The 17969-nt window shown below is 37.6% G+C and overlaps 1 protein-coding gene across 1 annotated transcript in view; it reads right to left on the reverse strand.

Moving 5' to 3' along the window:
* Positions 1 to 17969, reverse strand: part of INTS7 (integrator complex subunit 7) — a 92289-nt gene that overhangs the window by 67932 nt on the left and 6388 nt on the right. The window contains exons 2-6 of the mRNA XM_079941688.1: positions 12635 to 12764; positions 11315 to 11461; positions 9938 to 10075; positions 3610 to 3656; positions 426 to 625 (exon numbers count right to left, since the gene is read on the reverse strand). Of these exons, the coding sequence (XP_079797814.1) occupies positions 426 to 625; positions 3610 to 3656; positions 9938 to 10075; positions 11315 to 11461; positions 12635 to 12764 (662 nt within the window). The remainder of the gene's footprint in view (positions 1 to 425; positions 626 to 3609; positions 3657 to 9937; positions 10076 to 11314; positions 11462 to 12634; positions 12765 to 17969) is intronic.

Consider the following 17969-nt stretch of genomic DNA (forward strand, 5'->3'; position numbering starts at 1 on the left):
GGATGCAGTGTAAGTTAGTGAAACTTACACTTGAGACAGGGCTCATTTCAAATTACAGCCCTGTCATTTATGCGCTATGTGCCCATGTTTGGACCTCTTTCTCCTCTAGTATAGAAATATACTATCATTTAACTTGCAAGGTTCCAGCACAAGACCTGGCCTCAAACACTCAATTCTTCCCTTTTTTTTCCCCACCAACTCTATGCTCTGCCACGTACCCCCACCTCCCCCTCATTTCTCTCAAGGCTCCTAAGAATTAGCACTATGAACAGAGGAAAAAAGCAAGCAAAAGGAAATGAAACCTTCTCTGATCTTTATCAGAGAAAGGGATCTTAATGTTATCAAAACTTATGGGTTACTTATTTTTTATCGTATACTTAATATGCAAGTTTATTGAAAAGGCAGTTAAAGAAAATTGACATTACCTGCTTAGGCGTATCAACCAAGGATGAAGCTGCAAGCAGAGTAAAGGTGTGCAAAGAAACAATCACCATTTTGTTGGAAGGGTAGGATGTGACTAGCTGTTGTAAGAGCTCACGAGCACTGGATGCCAATATTGCATCATGGTGCATGTGCTGCAGGATAGGGATCAACTTCAGCTTCAAGTCGACTGGCGTGGCTAGACCTAGATACAGAAAGAATGCTTAGAGATTTCTGATCATCATCCTGGATAATAGTTCCCAGTTAAAAGGTCTGATTCAATTAGCAAAATGACCATTTAAAAACAAATAGTATATGAGTATTATGGTTATAACATTAAAGATAATTATATACTAGAGATAATCAACAAGTTCAATAGTTTTTTTTCAAAAGTATGTATCTTAACATTAAGTTGTGGGTGCTTATTAAACTACATGCTGATAGTAGAAAATGCCCTTAAAAGGCACAGTAGAAAGCAGTCATATTTGCTGCCTGTTTCTTCCCAAAGGATACTAAAAGATATACACATACATGTATACATATACACACGTATATGTACAAACTCAGTGGTGATTATTTGATTATATTTACAATTTTAATTATTTCCTTCAATTCTAAGTCAAAATCAGGATGTGAACAGACTGTGTATGGAGCAGTTTTGAAACTCTCTGAACTTTGTGTAGCAATGCCTTTCTTTACAGTATACAAAGCTGGAACTCCATGAGGATTAATTCCAAAGCATCTTTTCCTGTCAACATTGGAGCTACATAAACAAAAAAGTCTTTTCTTCTACAGCACAGCTTTGAGGTGACAGTGAACAAAAAACTGTCATCATAATATACTACACATAGGTCAAAAGCTAATCTGTCTCTGCTGATCACTGGTTTTGCCACTGTGAAGTAAGTGTTAGTGTGAATACATAAATATTTCAACATCCAACAGTGGCTTACATCAACTAAGTCCCTTACTATTTGGCCTCTCTTTGAGTTTAGCCAAAACAGAGAGTCCCAGGAGATGGGAGGGAGAATAAGGTCAGAGCATTTACTCCCTGGTTTTCTCTCTGCAGGATCATATCAGGCTTATGTTATTATTGTTTTGATCCTTAAGGTACTGAATGCATTTGAATGACCAGTCTATCTTTGAAACTCTTTCTCAATAGCTTCTGCTTTTTCACACTCTTCCTGGTTTTTGTCCTTTCTCAATCTCTTTGTATTCTCCTCTTTATCCACACTTTAACTTCTGGTATTCCTTGGGCTTGGTAATATATTATCTTCCTACCCTATGTACTTTCCCTGAGTGAGCTTATATAAACCCATGGCTTCTATTACCAGCTATATGCTTTTTTTTTTTTTTTTTTTTTGCGGTATGCGGGCCTCTCACCGCTGTGGCCTCTCCCGTTGCGGAGCACAGGCTCCGGACACGCAGGCTCAGCGGCCATAGCTCACAGGCCCAGCCGCTCCGCGGCATGTGGGATCTTCCAGGACCGGGGCACGAACCCGTGTCCCCTGCATCAGCAGGCGGACTCTCAACCACTGCGCCACCAGGGAAGCCCCAGTGGCTTCTCTTGTTGCAGAGCACGGGCTCTAGGCATGCGGGCTTCAGTAGTTGTGGCTCGCGGGCTCTAGAGTGCAGGCTCAGTAGCTGTGGTGCATGGGCTTAGTTGCTCCGCAGCATGTGGGATTTTCCCAGACCAGGGCTTGAACCCGTGTCCCCTGCACTGGCAGGTGGATTCTTAACCACTGCATCACCAGGGAAGTCCCTACTTTAATTTTTTACAGATAAAACTTATGGAACAAAAATGAATCTTAAGTATGCATATTAATGGATTTCTACATATGAATATATCCATAGAGCCACCACTCAAGCTATACAGAATCCTCCAGCACCCTAGGAGGCTTACATCAACTCCCTTGTATTTGCCTTCTCTCTGGGTGGAGAGCCCCAGCAGAGGGGAAGAGAAGAATGCTCAGGACCGAGTATTTATTCCTTGGCTCCTTCTCTGCAGGGTCACATCAGGTCACATCATTCTGAAGGTCAGTTTTTCAAAGTGGCCCTCTTGATGTGACTCCAGGTTCTGGTAATCACTCCCTCTTCTGCACCATAGAGGGGTATAGGACTACATCATCCCCTATAGTTTACCTTGCCCACACCTTTGTAAATCATTCCTTCATTAAACCCTACTAATTATCTCAGCTCAAATGTGACATCTGTTTCCTGCTGAGATCTTGTCTGATACAGCAGGCATTCAATAAAAACCTGCTCAATGAATGAGTGATGCTTCCTTCTAATGATAGCTTTCTGCAGGACAGCACTTTTCTGGCAGCAGGGGAAAAAAGACAAAGGGATAAACAGAAACAGGACAAAGCTCAACCACTGTATCTTGGTCTTCAATTAAGTGATTTTATTGTGGCTCCATTTCCTTTTCCATAAAATAGAGGTAGTAGTATTATCTATCCAAGTCTGCCAAATTGCACAATTCAAAGAAATGCCATCTAGAAATACACAAAGAGAGTCATGTTCTCTAGAGCTGTGCAATGCTGTAACCCCAGAGCTTCCTTTTATGAATATTATGAGGGTAAATGGGGTAATACATGTGAAGCACAGTATGGAAGATGAGGTTAGAATACTAAGGCTTTGTAGGCTACAGTGAGGAATTTGAATTTGAGTTTCGTTGCAGCTGGAAGATACTGGAGGGACATTAGCAGAGTGAAGAGAGTCCCAGAGCTCCTAACAGCACAGCTCTCCCCCAGGTCAGAATGTTTTCCACCTAAATATCTGCATTTCTCACTCAAATATCACTTTATCAGAAGTCTTCCTTGATCAACATATATAAAACAGTAACTTCCCCCCTTCTATCCTGCCATCTGCTCTGGGGACTCTCTATCCTTCTTACCGCACTTGTTCTCCGCAGCACCTGATATGTCATAAATTTACTTATCTGTTGCCACCACCAACCCTTCCACCATTAGAATGTAGGTTACAGGAGGGCAAGGGCTTTGTTTTGTGTACTACTGTATCCTAAGCACCTAGAATAGTTCTGGCATTTAGAAGACACTTAATAAACATTATTTGAATGAATAAACGAATGAATAGTGACTAGCACACAGTAAGTACTTAATAAATGTTAACAGCTAATATTAATATAAATCCCATTAAGTTACTTCATAATACCAAATGAAGCATACATACCTTGAATCATTTCACTGATTTTGTTACAGATTCCTACAGCAAAATCCCTTTGGAAAGAGAAAACAGCAAAATCTTTAAAACCAAATAATTAAATTTGCTTCAGTTTTCTGAGGACTTAAAAGAAACAGAACACAGTAAGCACAGGAGAAATGCAATACTCCAAATCGTAACTAATATTCCTAAGGTCAGGTGCCAGGGGTGGGGTAAGAAATGCAACTGAAACCAAAACTCCAAACAGCAGTGGGCTTATGCCAACACTGTTCCCACATGATTTTCAAGGAAAAATGCTCTGATTTATGAGCATTGTTGCAATTTGCATTACTAAATGACACTGTCTGAAAGACTCAAGGTCACTATCTCGGTCTACAATGTTTTAGGACACACTTTTAATTAAGAGAAGCTTTCAACACACAAGCGATCACTTACGTAAACAATAAAATATATACCAAATATTCTGAATTTTAGAAAAACAGAGTAAGTATGAAGTAGTAGAAACGCAGTAGGAAATATGGATAGAATCTTACTAAGAGCCAAATTATTTAAAAGTGGCCATTTTTTAGATTAAAGACCTAAACGTAAGACTGGATACTATAAAACTCCCAGAGGAAAACAGGCAGAATACTCTCTGACATAAATCTTTTTGGATCCATCTCCTAGAGTAATGGAAATAAAAACAAAAATAAACAAATGGGACCTAATTAAACTTAAAAGCTTTTGCACAGTAGAGGAAACCATATGCAAAGCAAAAAGACAACCTACAGAATGGGAGAAAATATTTGCAAACGATGCAACAAAGGATTAATCTCCAAAATACACAAATAGCTCAGTATCAAAGAAACAAACAACCCAATCAAAAAATGGGCAGAAGATCTAAATAGAAATTTCTCCAAAGAAGAAAGAAGACATACTGATGGCCAAAAGGCACATGAAACAATGCTCAACATTGCTAATTACTAGAGAAGCACAAATCCAAACTACAATGAGGTATCACCTTACACTAGTCAGAATGGCCATCATCAAAAAGTCTACAAATAATAAATGCTGGAGAGGGTGTGGAGAAAAGGGAACCCTCCTGCACTATTGGTGGGAAGGTAAATTGGTGCAGCTACTAGGGAGAACAGTATGGAGGCTCCTTAAAAAACTAAAAATAGAACTACCATATGATCCTGCAATCCCACTACTGGGCACATACCCTGAGAAAACCATAATTTGAAAAGATACATGCACCCCAATGTTCACTGCAGCACTATTTACAATAACCAAGACATGGAAACAACCTAAATGTCCATCAACAGATGAACAGATAAAGAAGAGGTGGTATACGTATACAGTGGAACATTATTCAGCCATAAAAAAGAATGAAAGATGCCATTTGCAGCAACATGGATGGACCTAGATTGTCATACTAAGTAAGCCAGACTGAAAAAGACAAATATGATATATCTTAAATGTGGAATCAAAAAAAATGATACAGATGAACTTACATACAAAACAGAAATAGACCCACAGACATGGAAAATAGACTTGTGCTTACCAAGGGGGAGGGGGAGGAGGGATAAATTAGGAGTTTGGGGTTAACATATACACACTACTATATATAAAATAGATAACACGTAGGACCTACTGTATAGCACAGGGAACTATACTCAATATTTTGTAATAACCTATATGGGAAAAGAATCTGAAAAATATATATATGCATAACAATCACCTTGCTATACACCTAAAACTAACACAACATTGTAAACAAACTATACTTCAATTAAAAAAATAAAATAAAAATTAAAAACAAAGTAGGCATTTTAAAAATATTATATATGTGTAAAGTATTTTCCAAGGTGTTGCTTTTGAGTCTGTTGCAATTGAAATATCACTGAATGTTGCAAAAGTTATTAATATGAATTTTTGGGATAAAACATTATATAACATGTAAGGAAATAAGATACAGATAATATGATCTAACTTGGCTCTTTTAGTCATGATAAATTATACACAGGGCATGGAATACTTCCCCTCTGCAGTTTAGATGTCTATATAAAACACTTTCTGCCATTAAGATATTATTTAATATTCTCTGACAAAATGGAAAGCACACATCAAGTACACAGTGGTTGTCTGCAGGAAAAATACCATGCAGTCATTTGAGTTTCTACATGAACTACCCATTTTTTTTCATGAAATTCCATAATTATTCAGAGTTGGCTATTTGCAGATATTTTCTAAAAAGATGAATAAAGAAAGCTTGTAACTTTAAGGAAGGTAACTGGGAAAATTTTTTGCCAATCTCAGCTTCTAAGCAAAAATTAGCATTTCAGAAAACTTGTATCTGTCACCATGAGCTTGACAGCTTAATATTCACAGACCTTCCTGATGAGATCAGTGGTGATAGTAACAAATGTGATCCTTTGATATTTTACAATGAAAAGGGTCAACATTTGGAAGACCTGCATAACACAGTGAACCAATATTTTCCAGAAGACCAATATCTAAGTTATAAAACCATACACGGGTAAGAGAGGCCAATGGCTTTCAACGTAACAGTACATATTCACTGGTGGCTTTAGAGTTCACAGGGCAATTAACCTTTAAGAACCAACACGTTTCTAGTTTTGGTATAGTATCAAAGAAAAACATCCATAATTACCTATAAAGCCTTTAAAAACACTCCTTTCTTTTCCAACTATATATCTGTGTGAGGCTGGATTTTTTTCACATATTTTAACCAAAATAACATTGCAACAGAATCAGTGAACACAGAATCAGATATGAGAATCCAGCCAGACATTAAAAAGATTTGTAAAAATGTAAAACAACACCACTCTTCCCACAAAATTGATTTTTGTTTTCGAAAATAATTATTTTCATAAAGATATTTTTATGTTAACATATTAAGAATTTGTTGCTTTTTTTTTTTTTTTTTTTGCGGTACTCGGGCCTCTCACTGTTGTGGCCTCTCCCGTTGCGGAGCACAGGCTCTGGACGCGCAGGCTCAGCAGCCATGGCTCACGGGCCCAGCCGCTCCACGGCATGTGGGATCTTCCCAGACCGGGGCACGAACCCGTGTCCCCTGAGTCGGCAGGCGGACACTCAACCACTGTGCCACCAGGGAAGCCCCAGAATTTGTTACTTTTTAAATGAACTAATAAATATTTTAAAAATTTAGGCATTTTCATTCTAATACAGTAACTATCAGTTGATATAATAATCCATATAAACAAAAAAAGCTCTTTGAGGACTTCAATGTTTGAAGAGTGTAAAGGGATTCTGATACCAAATAGTTGCAAAACTACTGCTCTGATATCAGCCTCACATTTGATAAGAAAAAGTAAGTTGTAAATGTCTTTCAGGTATAAGGCAAAAGGTGTATTAGGTATGTATAGATGACCTGTTCACATTTCAGAGTGCTCCTGTACTTGTTATTCCTTCTGCTTGGAATATCCTTCCTCTAGATTGCTGCCTCTCCTTCAGCACCCAGTTTCAGCTCAAATGTCACCTACTCAGTGAGGCCTTCCCTGATCACTCTACCTAAGCAGCTCACTCAGGTCACCATCACAATGACAAAACTGTTCTATTTTTCCATAACATTAATGAGCAGCTAAAACTACTTTGTGTTTACATCACAACAGGTCATTCATCTTTTCCACTTCTGTATTCCTGGTGCTTGGAATAGAGTCTGGACATGATGGATATTCACTAAGTATTTCTTCACTAACTATATAATAACTTTTTTTTAAATAGTATCTTTTTTTTTTTTTTAATTTTTGGCTGCGTTGGGTCTTTGCTGCTGTGCTCGGGCTTTCTCTAGTTGCAGCGAGCGGGGTCCACTCTTTGTTGCAGCGCGCAGGCTCCTCACTGCAGGGGCTTCTCTTGCTGTGGAGCACAGGCTGTAGGCGCATGGGCTTCAGTAGTCGTGGTGCGCGGACTCAGTAGTTGTGGCTCGTGGGCTCTAGAGCGCAGGCTCAGTAGTTGTGGTGCATGGACTCAGTTGCTCCACGGCATGTGGGATCTTCCCAGACCAGGGCTCGAACACGTGTCCCTTGCGTTGGCAGGTGGTCTCCCAACCACTGCACCACCAGGGAAGTCCCACTAACTATATAATAACTTTGATAACAACTCAAAGTTTAAAAGTCTGTTACACTCCTCTAGGGTCAATAAACTGCAAGTTAGAAGCCTGCAGTTTTCTTTCCTTTTTTTCTTTTTTTTTGGTCTAATAATATTTTTTTAAATTCTTAATGTCAGCATTAAGAATATGTTAAGAATATATAGTCTTGTATGGTGAAATAAATAGAATAATCCAATTCTCCAGCTTCTTCCCACCACCTCCCACCCCAAATTCCGATGTCACACCATTGGTCATACACTCCTGGAATGTTACCATCTACTGGTACCAAGGGGCTACTCCTTTTAGATGGTGAGTGCACCCTTCAGTTCACCACAGTCACCACGTGAAGTCACTTCTCTCATTGACAATGCCTCCCTGGTCCCTGAAGGCATTTGGGTTTGCAACTCCTGCTCTGGGGCTAGCTCTTAAAAATTATAACCTTTTTCAGAACAAGTCACATGTGGTTGTGGTAGCAGACAGGTAGAAACAGGATTAAATAAATTCTTAAGGTCTTTTTTGGCCAGTTTCTCTAATTTGTTTAAGATCCAAAATTGATGGAGATACTAACATAAAAATCCATCCGTATTGGTTGAGATATTTGATCTCAAGCCAGGTCATCACTTCTGGGGGAAGAGGTAAATGCTAATCTGAAAAAGACGTATTTGCTTATTCACACTGATACATCTAGATTGGTCCTTCAGACTTTCCTATTGCACTAATTTGGTATTTTTAAACATCACAAATCACAAGTATACCATATTAAAGGCTGGCATGTGAAAAACTGCTTCTACATAAACTATTAAATGTTTACTGGTCATCAGTAAGGAAAAAATGCCAACTTTCAAAAGCACAAATAGGAATTGTCTTTACTCAGATATTTCTCTTCCTCAATTATTGCCACACCTACCACTTTCGATCAGTGAATTAAAGACTATATGCTTTCTATTCTCTAATCTGCTTTTCCAATGAGTAATCTTGGAATTCTGAAGGCTTCATAAGAGCAGCTGAAGAGAAGAATGTGATGTATTAATAAAATATAAAGGAAGGCTGTTGGTGATTAACTCTTTCAAGTCTTATCCAAATTTAGCAGAGGCTCTTAATGTAAATGCTACTTTTTATTAAAAAAAATCATAGTCATCTGATTATAAAACCAAAACTTGCTCCTAGCAGGATATACAGAAATTTGTAAAAAAGAAAACAAAAATAAGATAACCATCTTACCAACCAGAGACAATACTTCGATATATATCTTTCTAGTCTTTTTTCTATTCCATAAATATAAATACTTGTTTTTTAAATAAATCTATATCATATAACCTATTATGTAACCTATTTCCAAATATATTTCTAAAATATATGCGTTACAAAAGCTGATACAGTATTTCGTTGTACGGTCATATCTATCTTACTAGCACATTGGTTGGAATTTAAGTTGTTACTAATTTTTTTGGTTACGATAACCCTATAACTAGCATCCTTATAAGTAAATACCAGTACACATTGCTGACTCCTTAGGATAAGTTCTTATAAGTGGATTTTCTAGGTCAAAGGAATGTACATGTTTGAAGCAAAATACATATTACCAAAATGTCCTCCAGAAAGCAATGCTACTTCCCCATCAGTCACTAAAGGGAATAATATATATTTCTTAGAGAGGATAATCAAGCAAGTCAAACACAGTCATAAAACTATGGTCAACATTTCATCAAAAAAAAATACACACACACACACACACACACACACACACACACACATAGATATACTGTTTTGTAAGATAGTAGACTATGACATCCCAAAGAAATTAAAATTGGTTTCAACTCAAGTTACTGTCTCTGTCAAACTGTGCACAGTTCTACTGCCAAAAAGCTAAACTTGAGAAGACAGTAAGAAAGCAGCAATTTAGTATTAGGACTGTATGTCTGCGGAAGGCTGTTCAGTAGACAAAGCTTCTGCTCCCCAGTGAAGCCTTCCCCAACTACTCTAATCCCATGCTGATCCTGTCCTTCTGGAAACTCTAATTTCATTTACAGTTAATGCCAACATCTGTACTTAACTTTTCTGTTTTAAGGATTTAAGTCCTGTTTTCCCAACATGACGGAAACCCTCTTGGAAAATACACCTTGCAATTTACATTTTTCTGTATCCCTTAGTGTTTTACATACACAGATGAGTTATTCCTTCAAAACCTCTTCCTGGGAAGCGAAATTATAAAAGGCCTACGCTTACTTTGACTGTGCAGAGAAGTTAGCAGCAGCAAAAACAGCAGCTTCAACTTCTACGTTATCATGTGAATCCAGACTCTGACGAATACTATGATGAGCATTCTTCCTCTCAGGAATTATTGATGCCAGACTTCCCAACATCCTGCACAAACAGAGAAACCCAAGAAGAATGGAAATACAATAAGCTCAAGGTCAGAAAAGGAAGAAACAGGCAAAGCTAAATTACCAAAACTAAAGTTTACAGGTCATTCCATAAATCTCAGGTTAATAAAGTATCAATTTTAGAAATCAAGCAGTGACTCAAATTCTAAACACTTTTCCATACTTCAATATGTCAGAAAAACTAACATGGCTTATTTAACACAAGTAAAACTTTTAAGAATCACCTTGAAGTACATGCTGAGTACCAAAGACAGCCCAGAAAAAGAAACTTTTAAATTATTAAAGCATCAAAATATCAATTTTCCAATGTTGTATAAAGAAGTCCACTTTAGCAAAGCATTAAGAGTTCAATACTTTTGTTATTCAGCAGATCCGCAAAGTAAAAAGTAAGACTTCCCAGTCTTTTTTTCAACATCAGTGATTACTTGTATCATGATTTTCAAATCTCTCCTCAATATCAAGAGAAGAGAGGAGAATGCTCCCTGGGGCTCATATCAGAATTGAGGAAGGAAGAGTTTAGGAAAGTGAGTTTCAAACAATCCAAAAATTATGCATATAATTTCATAGATGATAGACCTAAAATGAGGATATTGGTTCAAGCTGGATATAAGGCTTACAAAATGAAATTCTAACAAAACTTAAAAAAAAATTTTTTTAATGCCAAGAAAAAAAAGGAAAGGCTGAAGAAACTAATATGGTTATATCTGGCATTCTCCAAGGAGAATATATTATCACATATAATATGATATAAATCATCATATACTAAATAAATATATATTTTGTATAATATAATATAATATATTTTTATCATATACAAAAACAATATATAATATAATATAAATTGTCATATACAAAAACAAGCACATAACCAAGGATGAATACAGAAAACTGACATGAAACAGTAGAACAAGGTCAGGAAGGTAAAAGTTCAAAATAAGCTGAGGCTAAGCCACATTCACCTTAGAGTTATCAGATCAGAACATCCACCCACGAAGAGAAATATTTCAAACGTAAGTTACCAAAACAGTATCATAGATGGTTAGCTGCAAGGCATTTACAGATTAGGATGGTTACCATATTTTCTCAGTGACTGTTAGTAGAAAAAATAAAAATAAATTCTTAATATTCAAAATGATAAAAGTAAATAGATTGCCTTTTGGGGATATATAATCACAACTCAAACAATCTTGTGGTGACTCATTAGCATAACAGAGTATACCGGAGTGTGATGGCTCTTGCTACAGGATCATTACTATGAATCACAGAGAAAATCCTCTTCACAAATTCATCCACATTTAGAATCTTCTCCAAATGCTTCTCACTTTGTTGAGTAACTTTAAGAACACACAGCCTCAGGAAATTGTTTCTATGAAAAACCACAGATAAAATAAATTAGACCACTTTATAAAGTAATATTTAATTAGGAATCAAAGCAACACTAATGATATTAATAAATTTTAGCAACAGGCCAATGTTTTTCAATCTTAATATTCTCTGTCTTACCACTGAAAGAGTTAAAGTCTGTACAGTCATCCTGTGATATCCATGGTGGGGAGGGGGACTGGTTCCAGACTACCCCCTGCCATACCAAAACCCTTGGAGACTCGAATCCCTTATACAAAATGGCATAGTATTTGCACATCCTCCCACACACTTTTAAATCATCTCTAGATTATTTACAATACCTAATACAATACAAATGCTATATAAATCAATGTAAATACAATGTAAATAGTTGCCAATGTGTGGCAAACTCAAGTTTTGCTTTTTGGAACTTTCTGGAATTTTTTTTCCAAATATTTTTGACCCATGGTTGGTAGAACCCCTGGATGCAGAATGCTTAGCTGCAGAGGGCCAACTGTACATGAGATGCGTACTAAGCATAAGCAGTTAGCAAAGCCTGCAGTCCTACTGCAAGGCACCAAAACAGTAGTAACAGAAAGAGAAGCCCTGGACCCCAAACTCAATCTCCTCAGTCATATTATAACCAAGGAGATGGTCATCTTCCTCTCAAGCTAATTCTACAACATCATTTCTCCAAGTCTGATTTGGTGTGTGTATAAGCACACGAATGCATGGAGAAGGGTGGAAAGATGTGGGAGAGGGAACGGCAGAGGGAAAAAAATAGGTGTATATTCAGTGCTTGCTTACATGTTTCAGGCACTTCACAGTGACCCGTAATCTCATGTAACATGTCATTTCATGTTATAAAATAAACAGTTAAATCAGAAACTTCTCCAAACTATCTGCACAAAGCCACAGATATTTCTGAAATATACAATAATATATTCAGGTTGTCTTAATTTGGAATTATCCTGTCCCCCAAAGAAATAAGTACTCTCTGACTTATATCCTTCACTTTTGCTTAAAATGCCATTAAATTTCACACCAAAATTTGTTGCAAATTGCCACGTGCATCCATTAAAATGGTAATGAACCATGTGGAAGTCCTAAAAGCCAAAAAGAATACAGACCACAATAGAAAATAAAGGAATATGAACAATGTGCTTTAGGACACCAAGGCCTTAAAAAGACTTACCCAACTCTGAAAACATCAGCTAACTTTAGGAAAGCAGAATTGATGAGAATGGGAAATGGATACTTCTGAAAGAGCCTGGGAAAGCGGACAACTGCTTCACACTGTTCACCAAGTTTGCCAGATCTTAGACCTATGAAGAGCATAAAAAGGGAAGAACAGTTTACAAATTTGTGGCTACAATAAGGCAAAAATAGCAAATATCAACACAGTATTACAGAGTAAAATTATTTACACAGTAAAGTAATAATCATTCTTAACAATTAAGTAAAGTACAGTTGTAACTCATTACCTTTTCAAAAATAAAAATGGCATATGAAATAGTAATTTGGTAAAGTGTCATTTTTAGATATAGAATAATGAAAAAGAAACTATTTTTTAAAAAAGATTGAGTTGATAAAATATTTGGGGCCATAAGTAAACCTCAACAAATTTAAAAGGACTGAAATCATACTATGTATGTTCTCTGACCATAATGGAATTAAATTAAAAATCAGTAAGAGAAAAATATTTAAAAATTCCCAAACATTTGGAAATTAAGCAACACACTTATAAATAATCAATAAGATGAATCACTGAAAGAAGTGAAAGGGTGAAAGAAGAAATCAGAAGGGAAATTTAAAAAAAGAAAAGAGAAAAAGAAACTCAATCCTTAATTTGCACCATATACAAAAATTAACTCAAAATGAACCACAGACCTAAATGTAAGAGCTAAAATTATAAATTATATAGAAGAAAATACAGAGGAAATCTTTATAAGCTTAGGTTAAGCAAAGAATTCTTAGATAAAAAAAAAAGTGGAGTTTTTAGATTAAAAGCATCATAAAATTAAAAAGTGATAAGTTAAACTCTATCAAAATTAAAAACTTCTGCTCTTCGGCTCCCCTGGTGGCCCTAGTGGCACAGTGGTTAGGAACCCGCCTGCCAATGCAGGGGACACGGGTTCGAGCCCTGGTCCGGGAAGATCCCACATGCTGCGGAGCAACTAAGCCCGCGTGCCACAACTACTGAGCCTGAGCTCTAGAGCCCGCAAGCCACAACTACTGGGCCCGCGTGCCACAACTACGAAAGCCTGCGCACCTAGAGCCCATGCGCCACAACAAGAGAAGCCACCGCAATGAGAAGCCCACACACCGCAATGAACAGTAGCCCCCACTTGCTGCAACTAGAGAAAGCCCGTGCGCAGCAACAAAGACCCAATGCAGCCAAAAATAGATAAATAAATAAATTTATTAAAACAAAAAACTTCTCTTCAAAATATACTGTTAAGAGAATAAAAAAACAAGCCACATACTGGAAGAAAATATTTATAGAACATGTATCTGATAAAGGACTTTATCCATAGTTCTTATAGCTCACTTTTTTTTTTTTTTTTTTTTTTGCAGTACGCGGCCTCTCACTGTTGTGGCCTCTCCCGTTGCAGAGCACAGGCTCCGGACGCGTAGGCTCAGCGGCCATGGCTCACGGGCCCAGCTGCTCCGCGCATGTGGGATCTTCCCGGACCAGGGCATGAACCTGTGTCCTCTGCATCGGCAGGCAGACTCTCAAGCACTGCGCCACCAGGGAAGTCCAGTTCTTATATCTCAATAAAAAGAAAACTTAATTTTTTTTAATGGGCAAGATTTGAAGAGAAATTTCACTAAAGAGGAAATAAGGATGGCAAACATAAGCACATGAACAGATGCTCATCACTGCTAGTCATCCATGAAATGTAAATTAAAAACCACAGTAAGACACCACTACAGATCCATTAGAATGGCAAAGAAGACCGACAATACCAAGTGCTAAGAGGATATGGAGCAACTAAAACTCTCATACATTGCTGGTGGAAATGCAAAACTATACAGTTCTTTGGAAAACAGTTTGGTCATTTCTTATCAAGGTAAATATACACTTATTATACACTCAGCAATCTTACTTCCAAATATTTACCTAAGTGAATTGAAAACATCCGTCCATACAAAGATCTGTATGCAAAGGTTCACAGCAGCTTGATGTGTAATAGCCCCAAACTGGAAACAACCCAACCGAGTCTATCAACTGGTGAATGAATAAACAAACTGTGGTCCATACAATGGACTCATACTCAGCAATAAAAAGAAACCGATTACTGATACAACAACATGGGTGGATCTCAAAATCATTATGCTAAGTGAAAGAAGTCAGTCCCAAAAGACTACTGTATATGACATTCTGGAAAAGGCAAAACTATGGGAATAGAAAGCAGAAAGTGGTTGCCAGAAGCTAAAGAAAGAGAACTGACCACAAAGGGGCACAGGGCAAGTTCTGGGGGTGAAAGAATTGTTCTAGGTAGTGGTTTCATGACTGCATACATTTGGTGGATTTTATTATATACAAATTATACCTCAATGAAATCTGATTTTTTTCTTCCCGATGGCTTACACAGCTTGTGCAATCTTATTTCCCCAAACAGGGGTTGAACCTGGGCGCTCAGCAGTGAAAGCGCTGGGTCCTAACCACTGGACCGTCAGGGAATTCCCTCAATGAATATGATTTTTTTAAAAATCCAACAAATAAAAGGAGTTAATATTCAATCCTTAAAAAAATTCATTAAGAATGAGTATCTTGATATGGAATTAACAGTATCACCTTCAAATATTTTTCTTTTAGTATTTTGCCATTTACAAAATGCTGATTATATCTGCACAAGAGTAAGTGCCCTAGAACATCTCTGTTCAGTAAAGTTTGTTCACTGTTAAAAAATGACAAAGGAAATGTTTGTCTGAGGTGTAAAACAAGGAATGTCACTTGCCATTCAGTTCTACAAAGATTAAGTCGCTGACCTACAGCACACCTGAAAGGAATTTAGGACAAAGAACAAGATGAGGCACTCTGCGCTTTAGGGAAAACAGGCAAAACAGGCCCTTAGATAGTTATGTTTCAGGAAAAAAAAAATTTTATGAACCCAGATTCTCGCATCTTCCCACACTTAGAAAAGCACTAAAATCATTAACTGAGATATCTGTTCCTTGTGACTAGCAGTAACCTTCTACCGAGACATATGTTGGATTGCACATACTCCTTAGCCAAAATCACATGTATACTGACCTCTCCCTCTGCCTCTTCAGAGCAGTTCCTCAGAGCTATCTGGAAGGCTGTCGCCAAGGCTATAGTCCTCAGTAAGACACTGAATAAAACTCAAATCACAGCTCTTATATTGTGTGGTTTTCCCCCAGTTGACAGAGGGCTCTTTACTGGTTGCCACTTTGTTCCAATACATAAGACAACCACAAAGTAAATCTGCACATGCAATTTCTACAACTTCCTAATGAGTTAAGTTCTATAGGTACACTCATGTTAGTTATTTGGTACTTGGAAAATATTTCCTCATAGGAAAAAATATAGCACTATCACTACTCATAGTACTCCATAATCTAATAACCACTTACAATAAAAGTTCCTCTGGGAAAATTAATTCAAAATTAACTCTAACTGAGATATTTAGAACATACCCCTTCTTTGTCTGCTCCCTTCTCCCTACACCCCTCACCCACCAACTTCCATACACACAAGAACTGCCACTAGAAGATCTAGGAGTCTTCTTCCCACTAAATGCACAGTACCAACAGAGACACTGTAGGTTACTGGCAATGGCTCCTGTATCCTTGAAAAAGGGGTCAAGGGACACACAGATAGGGCACTGAAGGACACAAGGGAAGGGGAGAAAAAGAAAGGCAAGTGTGAGGATGGAGGTGTGAGAACAGAGAAGGAAGAGATGTGTGCTTATGTACGTGTGCTGGGGGAAGGGAATGCTGGGAGAACCCACAGTAATTGGACTTGTTTCCTTCTCTTCTCTCTCTCAAGAGTTGAGTGATACAAAGGATAGTAAACTTCTGCTTGTAATAAATTAACCTTGGTTGGAATGAAAAAGGTAAAGTAGGAAGTGCTCTCCATACAGGGAGTCTCCTCAACAGAATATGATCCACTTTACCTTCCCTTTAAAAACAGAACCACAGACCAAATCACCGACTTAAACATGCTGATTTAAAATGTACCAAAGATAATTTTGCATCTGGTCAAAGAAAGGTTTTGATTTCTCTAGTGTGGTCAAATTTTATTTCTTTAAGATAAAGTAGACCCTCATTCCCATAACAGAGCCATCAGGGTACATGAGCTAAAGAATAGTAAATGTCTCGCTTATTTTCTGATATGAGTTTTATGAGAGAGGAAACGAGAAGCTAGGCTGGCTCAGAAGGTCAGAAGCTAGGGTACAAGAGAAGAGAGAAGTGCATTAAGGCCTGCAATGCAGCAACAATCCTAGGCTGGGGCAGTATGGTACCCAGCTTGCTTGTTCTAGGCCAATTCCAACTCCAGTATAAGCCAAGCACCTGAAAATAGCAGCTCAGCACAAGCAGATCTTATTCTTAGAGGGGTTTAAGAGGTTATTCACTGTACTTCTGTTGCTAGCTACAACAAATCTGAGGAAAAATACCCTGATCAGAAGACCAACGATCATAAGAATGCCACCGTAAGACCCACTGTGGAAGGACGTGATTGCTGTTTCTACATTTTACTTTTTATTCTCCCACCAAAGCAACAGAGATCTCTTCCTTTTCAGTGCCTGGAGTTAAACAGTGCTCAACTTAGTTGCAACATGCAGGTAGACTAGGAAGAACTAAAATAAGTTGTCCATAAATTGCTTATTCAGTCAAAATCCATTTGGCAGCAATGAAATTCATTATTCTAAACGTATTTCTCATTTAAAATGTGCAGAACATTTTGCTACGCTAGTGGTTTATCAGGTCTGATTCTGCATCAGAAACATTTGTGAAATTTTTCAAAAATGTCTATGCTAGGGTTCCCCTCCAACCTACCAAATCTCTACAGTGGGGGCCCACGCATCTAGTTAGCTGTTTTGTGAAGGTAGGCGAGTAGATCCTCAAGCTATCCTCTGCCACTTAATCTTATTTGACTGAAAACTAGTAGGCTGCTGAATCTGGCCCTAAGAGTAACTTCATGATACAATGTTTTCAAAGGTTTTGAATTCATTGTCAAATATTAAAAATGAAATGAGATTCCACATAAAACCCAGGATTTCTGGGGTTTGGGTTTTTTTTTGAAAATTTAAAGATCTGAAATGTCACTAAAGAAGGTGGGAGAATCCTGACTAAAGAAACATTGTAGTATTGCAGGTCTGTGTTGAAGGCCAGTTTGGGTTTGTGTCATTTCTGATAAAAGCCACATGCCAAGTTGTATGACTTTCTCCAGCAATTTTTGGCTGCCTTTGGGCACACATGACTAAAATAGAACCTTGGATGAGAATTTAAAGTACTGGTAAGAAACTTAATGAAATTAATGAAATGAGGGACCATAAAAT

Source organism: Stenella coeruleoalba, assembly GCF_951394435.1.
Source record: "Stenella coeruleoalba genome assembly, chromosome: 1".
NCBI lineage: Eukaryota > Metazoa > Chordata > Mammalia > Artiodactyla > Delphinidae > Stenella > Stenella coeruleoalba.